A 12,617-nucleotide genomic window follows, 5' to 3' on the forward strand; every position below is an offset into this window, starting at 1 on the left:
CTGTGGATTCCGTGTCTCTAGCACCTCTCAGATTCAGCTCTCTCCCTGCACCCAGTGTCTCCAGGGCAGTTTCTCCACACACATCCTGCTTACCCCGCAGTGGGACTCGCTCCTGCCTCTATGCCTCTGCACATGCCCTCCTCCCCCTCTGAAACGTTCCCTGTGGTGTGTCACCTACCTTCTTTTAGGTCATCATCTCTCCCTGCACAGGGCTCATGTGTGGCCACTGAGAATCTCCCACACGCTCAGCATTGGGTCTCTTCTCGTGCCCATCATAGCTGCCCTGAAAGGTAGACAGGATTGGTGAAGAGACTTGCCGACCACAGGAATTAGGAAGTGAGGAAAATAAGACAGTGTCTCTTCAGTTTACCTGGGAGAGCAGGGTAAGCTTGACCAGAGCTGAGACTCATAATGGCACCTTACCAAGAGAGGGGAGAAAGGCTATATCCTGAATGAAGGCATTCAACTCCCTTTAGAAAGAATGTGTCCTTCAGAAAGGGGCAGCACAAACATTGCCAGTGACCTCTAAGCATTTCCCTGAGGGGATAGGGGAACTGGGCCATTTTTCTTTGCAATTTTCAGTCCCTTGGGAACACTATCCATCAGTAGAGCTCTGTTTTTACCATCTTGAAATTCTTTATAGGTTCTGTATTTCCATACTGCACTGGGCCCTACAAATTATGCAGCTGTCCTTCTCAGGACACACAAATGCTTAAAAAATGGTTGCTAACAAAAATGAGAGAGTATGTCCAATAGAACTGAAGGAAGGGCCGGGCGTGGTGACTCACACCTGTAATCCCAGCACTTTGGGAAGCTGAGGCAGGCGGATTACCCGAGGTCAGCAGTTCAAGACCAGCCTGGCCAACATGGTGAAGCCATCTCTACTAAAAATACAAAAATTAGCCGGGCGTGGTTGTGCACACCTGTAATCCCAGCTACTCGGAAGGCTAAGACAGGAGAATCACTTGAACCTGGGAGGTGGAGGTTGCAGTGAGCTGAGATCGTGCCACAGTACTCCAGCCTGGGTGACAGAGTGAGACTCCATTTCAAAAAGGAGAACCGAAGGAGGTACTGACTAAGAAACTAAGGAACATAAATACTCGGCTTCTGTCCTTTAGTTGAAAGACATTGAGGCAGCCACAAGACTCAACCTTTTGATGTCTGTAAGTAGAAACATTCTAAAATTCAGTCTTCACTGAAGGTATGTGTTCCGTTTTTCTTACAGAAGTAACTCATACTCATTGGAAAGATTGAATTATCAGAAAAATATATAACTGAAAGTCATTGTCTTCCATAATTCCTGCTACTGAGACATCACTTTTTTTTTTTTTTAAACTTTTAAGCTCAGGGGTACATGTGCAGGATGTGCAGGTTTGTTATATAGGTAAACATGTGTCATGGGATTTACCATATGGATTATTTTCATCACCCATGTATTAAGCCTAGTATCAATTAATTATTTTTCCTGATCCTCTCCCTCCTCCCACCCTCCACTCTCCAAATGGCCCCTGTGTGTGTTGTTCCCCACCATGTGTCCATGTGTTCTCATCATTTAGCTCTCACTTATAAGTGAGAACATGTAAATGAGAATATGTGGTATTTGGTTTTCTGTTCCTGCATCAGTCTGCTAAGGAAAATGGCCTCCAGCTCCATCCATGTCCCTGTAAAGGACATGATCTCATTTTTTATGGCTGCATAGTATTCCATGTGTATATGCACCACATTTTCTTTATCCAGTCTATCATTGATGGGTATTTAGGTTGATCCCATGACCTTGCTACTGTGAATAGTGCTGCATTGAACATATGCATGCATGTGTCTTTATTGTAGAAAAATTTATATTCCTTTTGATATATACCCAGCAATGGGATTGCTGGGTCGAATAGTTTAATTTCTGTCTTTAGGTCTTTGAGGAATCACTACATTGCCTTCCACAATGGTTGAACTAATTTACAATCTCATCAACCGTCTATAAGTGTTCCTTTTTCTCCATAGTTTCGCCAGCATCTGTTATTTTTTGACTTTTTAATAATAGCCATTTTGACTAGTGTGAGATGGTATCTCACTGTGGTTTATATTTGCATTTCTCTAATGATCAGTGACAAGCTTTTTTCATATGATTGTTGGCCGCATGTATATCTCCTTTTGAGAAGTGTCTGTTAACATCCTTTGTCCACTTTTTAATGAGGCTGAGTTTTTTTCTTGTAAATTTGTTTAAGTTCCTTATAGATACTGGAGATTAGACCTTTGTCATATGCATAGTTTGCAAAAATTTTCTCCCATTCTGTACGTTGTCTGTTTACTCTGTTGATAGTTACTTTTGTTGGAAACAACACTATTAACAGTCTGATGTTTATTCCCCCAGGTACTTTTCATAGGTTATACTAATACATTATAAATAGTATTTAGTATTAATATTTTTATTATTTTAGGAAATTGATTACTGCTATGTATGTTCTGTAACTAGAATTGAGGACAGACTAGAGAAGATCAAGAATGGGTCTAGTTGCTGGGTGCGGTGGCTCATGCCTGTAATCCCAGCACTTTGGGAGGCCGAGGCAGGAAGATCATGAGGTCAGATCAAGACCATCCTGGCTAACATGGTGAAAACCCATCTCTACTAAAAATACAAAAAATTAGCTGGGCATGCTGGTGGCCACCTGTAGTCCCAGCTACTCAGGACACCGAGGCAGGAGAACGGCATGAACCCAGGAGACGGAGCTTGCAGTGAGCCAAGGCGCCACTGCACTCCAGCCTGGGCAACAGAGCGAGACTCCATCTCAAAAAAAAAAAAAAAAAGAATGGGTCTAGTTAACAGGCTACTGTGACCACCTAGAGAAAGATGAGTGTGGTTTGGGCATTCAAGTTGTTGAATTCTGACTTTATTTAAATGGAAAGCCAACAAACCAGATGTAGGGTGACAAAAAAAGTGGAGTCAAAGGGGACACCAAGAGTTTTGGCCTGAGCAAGTGGAAGGATGGAGAGAAACTGCTTCAGAGAAACTATCAGGGAAAGTCCACTGAGACGAGTTAAGTTCGAGGTGTTCATTGGTCATCCAAGTAGAGACGTCAAGCAGTCAAGTTCAGGGAATTTTGATTAAAGATATAAATCTAAAGTCCTTAGCATATAGATGATATTTGAATGAATGTAGATAGAAAGTAATTAAAAACATTTTTTTCAAACCTTTAAAGTTTACTGCCATTTAAGCTGTTTCAAAATACCTGTTATTATTATCAACACAGTGAAAAGTCAACATTTCATTTGTTCACAGCATGGGAGAAAATATTTGCAAATCATATATTTGATAAGGGATTAACATCTAGAATATATGTAGAACTCCTAAAACTCAACAGCAAAAAAAAAAAAAAAAGCAATAAAAAAATGGGCAAAGGACTTGAATAGACATTTTTCCAAAAATGATATACAAATGGCCAATAAGTACAGACTCAACATCACTCATTATAAGGGAAATGCAAATCAAAACTACAATGAGATACCACCTCACATCTATTAGGATGGTTACTATCAAAACAACAACAATTACAAAATAACAAGTGTTGGTAAGGATGTGGAGAAATTGGAACCCTGTGCACTGTTGGTGGGTATGTAAAATGGTACAGCTGCTGTGGAAAATGGAATGGTGGCTTCCCAAAAAATTAAAAACAGAATTATCATATGATCCAGCAATTCTACTTCTGGGCATATACTCAAAAGACCTGAAAGCAGGGTCTTGAAGAGGTATCTGTAGAGTCATGTTCACAGCAGCATTATTCACAATCACTAAAATGTGAACATATCCATTGATGGATGAATGCCCACTGATTGACAATGAAATAAATGGATATGCAAAATGTGTTATAAACATACAACAGAATATTATTCCACCTTAAAAAGGAAATTCTGACACATGCTACAACATGAATGAACCTTGAGGACATTATGCTAAATGCAATAAGCCAGTCACAAAAAGGACAAATATTGTATGAGTCTATTTGTACAACATACTTACAGAGTAATCTAAATCACAGAGACAGAAAGTAGAATGGTGGTTGCCAGGGGCTGGGGAGAGGGAGAAATGGTGAGTTATTATTTAATGGGTGTAGAGTTTCAGTTTTGCAAGATGAGTTTTGGAGCTGGATGGTGGTGATGGTTGCAAAAGAATATGAATCTACTTAACACCACTGATCTGCACACTTAAAAATGGTTAAGATGGTACGTCTTACATGTATTTTACCACAGTTACAAAAAGTGAAAAAAAGTATTAAAAAACTGGTAATATATGTTGAAGAAAAATATCTGCTATCAGTGACAAAGGCAGACTCCAGGATATGTGTAAATAATACTCTGAGAGGCCTGACTGTGAAGTGAAGCAAAAGTTAAGACATGAACACACGAGATGGATGTGTGTTGGGAGGAAAGCTGAGTGTTGAGAGAGGAGCTGTGGCAGGGCTTGGAACATGTCCAGGGTCCAGGGTAAAACTCCTTGGGGCCTTTGGAATGTGTCTAGACTTGCTGGCTCCTTGCTTCTAGCACTCCCATTATCTCAAGTAGCCATATGTTTCAAAGAAAATGCTAAACCATCACAGCTGTAGCTTGTTCATTTGATACATCACTTCCTTTCAACCCCCACATCCTCACCACCTGTTTCTTTGTTTGATCACCAATAAATAGTGTGGGATCCCAGAGCTTGGGGCCTTTGCAGCCTCCATACCAGCGTTGGCCCCCTGGTCCCACTTTCTCTCTTGTCTTTTCTCATTCCTTCGACTTCACCAGACTTCGTAGCCCCCACAACCTGGTGTCGGGTCTGATCACCCCAACAGATGTATTTTCACTGTGTAGTCTCCAAAACGTTGAAAAAACAAGAGGAAAAAGTCACAGCCATTTGTTTACTTATTTAAAATCTGTATTCTGAGTTTATTTTATCCTATAACTAGTTCAAATATTCACATGATTAAAGGTTTTTCAGAACAGGAGTAGGCTGGAGAGTCTCTGAACTCTCCTTTTACAGCCCCTTAAATCTTGGTTCTAGCTGGCATTTACTTGGCTTCCAGCTTTGAGAAAAGTAAATCAGAAGCATCTACCTTCTGGTAACCTAAGAAGGAGATTTGGAGCCAGGAGGCATTTCATGAGCAACTTCATGCTGAAAAGCCTCCTTGTAATTTATTTATTTTGGCATTTTGAAGTTCCAGTCAATCTGGTCAGCAGACTCTGAAGGAGGAACCTGTTGAGGCATTCCTGGAATCCTACTGGAAGTACCCGGCAGGAATTCCTGCTTCAAGGCCTCCTTCTCAAGGGGGTTTGTGTCCTCCTGCATGAATATGGTCTTCTTCGTGGAAACAGTTTCAGAATTCAGTTCCTAAAAAGAAAACAAAACAGCAGAAAAGTTATTATTAGAGACTAAAGCACACAAGATGTATGGCAAAAACACAGTATTGCTATTTTCATGCCAGAGACTAAGAAACAAACTGAAATAGCCCTGCTTTAACAAAGCATAAAACCAAATCTATAGGAATGAAGTTGATTCACCAATAATTTAACTCCCTGCCAGAACAAAACCCAACATCTTTTAATGGAAAACAACACAATCTAGACTCCCTATAAAATGTCCTCTACAATGTCCAGAACACAAGTAATAATTACTATACATGTAAAAAAGTAGGAAAACGTGAACCATAATCTAGAGGAAAAGTATTAAATAGAAAAAGGCCCCAAAATGGTCTGGGCATGGTGGCTCACGCCAGTAATCTCAGCACTTTGGGAGGCCGAGGTGGGCAGGTCATGAGGTCAGGAGTTCGAGACCAGCCTGGCCAACATGGTGAAACCCTTCTCTACTAAAAATACAAAAATTAGCTGGGTGTAGTGGCGGGTGCCTGTAATCCCAGCTACTCAGGCGGCTGAGGCAGGAGAATCACTTGAACCCAGGAGGTGGAGGTTGCAGTGAGCTGAGATCTTGCCACTGCACTCCAGTCTGGGTGACAGAGTGAGACTCCATCTCAAAAAAAAAAAAAGAAAAGAAAAGAAAGAAAGAAAAAGGTCCTCAAATGACACAGATGATGGAATTAACAGACAAGAACAGCTATTACAAATATTTTTAAAAATCCAAGGTGGAAAATGGACATAATGTGAAAGTTAAGATGTATCAGCAAAGAAAATGGCAATTATATTTAAAAAACTAAATAGAAATTCTAGAACTGAAAAGTACAATATCTGAAGTGAAAAAATTCACAGAATCTCCAGATAGGATATAGGGCATTGCAGAAGAAATGGTCAGTAAACATGAAGGTAGATCAGTAGAAATTATCCAAACTGAACCACACAGGAAAAAAACAAACAGAGCTTCAGTGACCTATGAGACAATATTGAGCAGTCTAACATCGTCCCGGGCTGAGGTAGGAATCCTTGGAGCTTAGGCTCTACTGACCCCCTCCACGCCAGTCTTTGCCTGGAAGTCGTACAGGTCCATTCTACAATGAGTCCTGTGGGGCTCATCCTTGTCCACATGGTCTCTGAGACCCTTCTAAACTTCAAACTATTGGGTCTATGCAGCAAATAGCTATTGATTCCATAAACATGTATTTCTAAAACATTTGTATAGTTTAGATCTTCATAAACAATAGGAGTTTTCTTCTGACTCAGAAACAAAATTATCGTTTACTTAAAGCTGCATCTGCTTAATGAAGAGATATTAATACCAAGGATAACCTCTGCCTGACTCAAATTCTACCTCCTCTATGGATACTTTTTGGTTTGGATGATTGGATATGATCCCTACCATACAGAGCATTCTGTTTCTATTCGTCTTTTGATACATCCAGTAGATAAGCAGTATTCAATCTCGGGTACTCAAAGACTTGCTAACCTGTATCCAAGTCACGATGTTTTGTTTTGTTTTTAAAGAGATTACGGAAAAAACTGCAAAGCTTTGAGTATATGCATATCAGTTCATCAGGTAAACTAGCAGCCCTGTTGAAATTTTATGCAACCCATCCTGGGCCAGTTTGAAATTGGTTTTCCCAGCACTAGTCACACAAAATGTGAAGGTGACCAATAGCAAGGAAGAGTTTGTAATCCACCTTGAATCAATCAGAAACCAGAACTTGGAATCTTGTCTTTTTGACACACCTCTGCCTCTTTGTCCTTTATTTAGCCTTGTCAAAGTTTGCTTGGAGAGTAACTCACATCTTAATGTTGTGGCTCTCTCTTGCCAGGTAAACTATAAATTTGGCTTCATTTTAGATCACTCTTGGGTTCTCTTTATTTCCTTCTAACATAGGGAATCAATTTCCATAATCACAACCTACACATGAACTCTTTCCTAAAACTGAGAACTTGCACACAGTCTAGACATTGTGCTGGTTTTCATTTCCCATCTTTCCTTACAACTGCCTACATCACACACTTGGCAAAAGAATGACATACCATTTACTTACCTAAATCTTGTTAAGGAATATTGCTACAGGATGCAAAACCTCCTCAGTGAAACACAAAAAGACAATTCAAAATACTGATGTGAGCTGAGAAATTTTCCTTAATAAAGCTACCATAAAACTAGGGTGGAGTTTTGGGAGTCTTCTTTATATATTTCTTATTGCCTTATATATTTATATTTCTATTAACAGTAAAACATGGTGTTAGATAAATGGATTAGAGGTGGGCAACAAGGTGATGACAAATTCTGCTGAATGATCCTCACTTCTCCCATCTCCAAACAATTGATTAAAGAAGGAATCTTTCCTGAGGGAGAGTTCCTTTAGACTACTGTCAAACAATAGAATGAAACTATCTTTTGATTTATTTACAAGACATCTAGGCTTTAAAAAGCAAACATATTCTTTATGATGACATTGAGTATATTAGTATAAATGTAAATAAGCTTAATATTTTCATGTCTTCAAATTGGCTTGGAAGCTAGCAAATGCTAGTGAATTGTAATGGACTGCATTAAAGACTTTAATGCACGGAGTATAGTGATAGTTAAAAAGATGTCAGATATCAAACTCAACATTGCAATTGAGATGACTCTCTATCCAGGTATCTACCGCTTTGTAGAAAGCACAGAATGGCATAAGGTGTTTTTCAGGAGATTGTGAAAAAAACTGTGGGAGGTAAAAGATATCCTTTTAGACTGACAAATGCAGAGTTGTCTTCAGCTATTCCAGCTTAATAACTTACACCTAATATTACAGCATCACAGAGGAGGCATCTGAAGTTTCACGTAAAAGCAAATAGAATATAATAAACCAAATACTAAATACTAAGTTAAATATCTGAGGTATGCACTGGTAACAACCATATTTGGTTTCTGAAAAATATTGACTACTACTTGAAAAGGGCTCAAAGGATCTTATATGAAAAAATATTTGCTCCAAGTGAATAGATTTTTTTAAAATCAGGTTTTTTAAAAAACCAGATATTTTGGCTAGGTGCAGTGGCTCACACCTGTAATCCCAGCACTTTGGGAGGCCGAGGTGGGTGGATCACGAGGTCAGGAGATTGAGATCATACTGGTTAACACAGTGAAACCCTGTCTCTACTAAAAAAAAAAAAAAAAAAAAAAAAAAAAAAAAAAAATTACCTGGGTGTGGTGGCATGTGCCTGTAGTCCCAGATACTCGGGAGGCTGAGGCAGGAGAATCGCTTGAACCCAGGAGGCAGAGGCTGTAGTGAGCCGAGATTGCGCCACCATGCTCCAGCCTGGGCAACAAAGCGAGACGCCATCTCAAAAAAAAAAAACAAAAAAAAAAAAAACCAGATTTTTAAAAAACCAGTAGCACCAGAGTATTTCCTGAAATCTAAGACAAATCTGTCTTTTAATATCTCATTTTTTCATTAACAAAGATTGTCAATAACATTGGTTTGTATGCAAATATGTTAATACAGAGTGAAAATCAGGCTAAAGGGATCCTTAATGTGCCTTGAGGGGGGACTGGGCTGACTTGTGGCTTTCCTGGATTCCATGTTGGGATGTGTGCGGCCACCCAAAGCTGAGTCCTTCTCCCTACCTTATGACACTTTTCACAGTTCTGTTGAATCTGATATTCTTCCTGTTTCAGCATCTCTGTCATTTCCATTTCCTTGAGGCTACCGTCATATTCCTCCTGTAGCTGGATCTTCTCTTCCCTATTCTGGGGTGAGGTGACAGAGTCGAATCAGGTCAGCATCCAGGGAAGCCTTATAAATGGGGTCCCCTCACTGGGGACTGATCTGGGCTGTGGGCCTTTTGGGCTCGTTGAGTTTCCTCCTGTAACTAGCTTTAGCCTGCTAGTAGTAACAAACCCTTCAACTCCACAGCTCCTCTGAGTTGAAGCCCCACTCCTCTCAGCCCCCAGGATCCCCATGCTTCAGGGATATCTGGATCTAACAGCAAATCAAAGAAACCAAGAAATTCCCCAGGCCAGCTCCAGAATCCTGCCTTGTGTCTTGGCTTTCAAATTACTCTGGGAAAGCTGGGCCCTCCCTAAGTCCCAGGGCCCATACACACCTTTTCTTTTGCTTTCGCTGTTTTCTCATAATGATAAAGCCAGTGAGCCAGGTATTCTATTGGGTCACTGGGCCGAACCTTTGCCACCTCTGCCAGTGCCTGGGCCAGGCAATTTCCGAAGCACCTCTTTAGGTAGTTTGTTTCCATCCTGGCAGCCTGGAAAACATCAAAACAAAGTCACACTATTTTATTAACTTAATCTGATATTAAAAATAGACACATTCTAACCAATTCAGATTTATTTCAGGATAAATATGAGATATTTCTGGATCACACCCTTCCCAAAAGAACCAACAAACACTTACTTGCTCTTATATTCGAATGAACTTTTTTCTAAAGTTCTCCAGCTGCACTAGGTCAAACAGTGTGGGTCCTAGGGTTTACCAGGCTTGCGAGGAGGTTGGTACTTTGGTGGTAAGGGTGGCTAAGGCCTCCCCTTACCCACACATTTCTGCTCTTGAGTACAGAGAAAATAAAGGAGCAGGCAGGAGGTCCTGGGGAGGGGCTCTGAGCACCCAGCAGGCTGTGCTATCGTGAGGTAGGAGGCTACAGTCATCTATCTATGACATAGATAAGATAGGCTCATTTATTTCACAAGGGACCATGGCAATGCACTGGGGAGAAGAGAGAGGGAAAATGTTGGTGCTACAGCTACTGCTTGTCAGGAGCTCTGCCAGCACCTGATATAATACTCCATTCTGTATTACTTAAGGATTTACTATTCATCATATTTCAAGAGCTGGAGGCAATGTAGCCCAACTTAGGAGCAGCAGGGAATTGTGGCAGTAGGAATGCACATTCTGGAATATGACAGACCAAGTTCCAGTCCTGATTCTGCCACTTATTAGCTGTGTGATCTTCAGCAAGTCACTCAGTCTCTCTCAGCCTCAGTTTTCTCATCTGTAAAATAAAAGTAACAAAAGTATGTAGCTCACAATAATTAGATTAGAGGTGATAATAAACACACACCAGGCACTTAGCCAGGCACAGAGTAACTGCTTATTACACTATTCAGTGGAGGATTGTGCCATGAAATGACCTAGGACCTGGCCTCCTCCTGACGGATTCCATATTCCTGAAGTTGACACATTTGAATTCCAAAAGAGCCCGGCGAATAATAAAAGCTTAGATCTAGCCTTAACATTTTCTGGAGGCATTTTTCAGTTTTCCCCCCACTCCCCATTTTCTAGCTTAAGGAAGGAAAAACAAGTAGACAGATATCCATATCTATCTTATGGATATAGAAAAAAATATTTCCTAGCTCTCTCCACTACAAGGGCCTTGAAACAAAAACACTTCAGTAGCAATGAGCACACTGAGCATATAAACCTTGCTTGTAAATAGCCTTCGTCACTTAAGAGGAATCAGGGCTCCTTGGAGAAATGGCTGATTCCAAGGCTGGGGCAGGACAAGTCTAATAAGCCTGGAACATTTGGTTTTGCCAGAAAGTAAGAAAATTCTAAAAAATACAATGGTTGGGGACAGAGAAGCCAGCTGGAAGGGGCTCCTACTAGTCAAATCTGGGGCAGTTGACCATTAAAATTAAAATAAATAGTGACTGTAATGGATTATAACTTACAGAATAAAATAAGACTCCATGAGTCCATATGAGAATATATACATAGATTAAGAAGGGAGAAGGCAAAGTTCTTGTTAAAGTAGAATGCCAACTAATAAAAGTGGGGAAAATAATGGAGTTTTAAAAAACTGCCATTTCCTCACCACCACAGTATAACTGAATCAAAGCAGAATCATCAATGAGTCAATGAGTGCTAAATCTGGGTGAACATTTGACAAGGAATAAGATATATGCATAGTCTCAAAGTTTCTTCTCACAAATTAAGTATTAATTCCAAAGCAAATACAGAAATTTTACAGTGGCAAAACCTGGCCAACAAAACCTTAACCAAGTAATCAAAGCAAACATCACCAATAAAGGAACAAAGTGACATCAAGTGCCTCCTGATGGGATGCACTTCTTATGGTACATAAAACATTTCCTGGCCGGGCGCGGTGGCTCAAGCCTGTAATCCCAGCACTTTGGGAGGCCGAGACAGGCGGATCACAAGGTCAGGAGATCGAAACCACCCTGGCTAACACGGTGAAACCCCGTCTCTACTAAAAATACAAAAAAAAAAAAAAAACTAGCCGGGCGAGGTGGCGGGCGCCTGTAGTCCCAGCTACTCCGGAGGCTGAGGCAGGAGAATGGCGTAAAACCCGGGAGGCGGAGCTTGCAGTGAGGTGAGATCCGGCCACTGCACTCCAGCCCAGGCGACAGGCAAGACTCCGTCTCAAAAAAAAAAAAAAAAAAAAAAAAAATTTCCATGGATTCCTGTCTAAAATGCAATATTTTAACGTAATTGAAGAAACATCAAATAAATCCAAAGCAACTACCCTGTACTCTTAAAAATGTTGAGGTTATGAAAAAAAAGAGTAATTGTTATAGATCAAAGGAGACTGAACAGCTATAATAACTACATGAAACACATGATCCTAGATTGGGCCTGGACAAGAAAAAATAATTCAGCTGGGCATGGTGGTGCACACCTGTAAACCCAGCACTTTGGGAGGCTGAGGCAGGAAGATCACTTGAGCTCAGGGGTTTGAGACCAGCCTGGGCAACATGGCAAAACCCTGTCTCCACAAAAATACAAAAATTAGCCAGGTGTGATGGCACACACCTGTAGTCCCAGCTACTTGGTGGCAGGGGGTTGGGAGGTGCATGGGGTCTTGAGGTGGGAGGATCACTTGAGCCCAGGAGGTTGTAGCTGCAATGAGTTGAGATCTCACCACTGCACTCCAACCTGGGTGACAGAGACTCTGTCTAAAACAAAAAGAGAGAAGAAAAAAGAATTCTATAAAGGACATCATTGGGAAAATTGGAAGAATTGAATGTGAAATGTAGATTATGTGATATAATTTATGCAAGTTAAATTTATTGATTTTGAATACTGGAAGTATGAGTAAGACAATGTCCTTGTTCTAGGGCTGAATAATGGCTCCCAAATGTGTCCATGTCTGAATACCTAGAACCTATGAATATGTCACCTTAAATGGCAAAAGGGATTTTGTAACTGTGATTAAATTAAGGATCTTGAGATAGGGAGATTATCCTGGATTATCTGAGTAGGAACAAT

The 12,617-nt window shown here is 40.5% G+C and overlaps 1 protein-coding gene across 1 annotated transcript; it reads right to left on the bottom strand.

Annotated features, from left to right (window-relative positions):
• Positions 1–5,164: 5,164 nt before the first annotated feature.
• DYDC2 (DPY30 domain containing 2) lies at positions 5,165–9,627 on the bottom strand. Its single transcript, XM_030941174.1, has 3 exons — positions 9,481–9,627; positions 9,002–9,124; positions 5,165–5,356 (listed from the first exon to the last, which is right to left on the bottom strand). Exons 1-3 carry the CDS (start codon positions 9,625–9,627, stop codon positions 5,165–5,167), a joined length of 462 nt encoding a protein of 153 aa, XP_030797034.1.
• Positions 9,628–12,617: the final 2,990 nt, after the last annotated feature.

The sequence above is a fragment of the Rhinopithecus roxellana genome, chromosome 11, assembly GCF_007565055.1.
Source record: "Rhinopithecus roxellana isolate Shanxi Qingling chromosome 11, ASM756505v1, whole genome shotgun sequence".
NCBI classification, from domain to species: Eukaryota; Metazoa; Chordata; class Mammalia; order Primates; family Cercopithecidae; genus Rhinopithecus; species Rhinopithecus roxellana.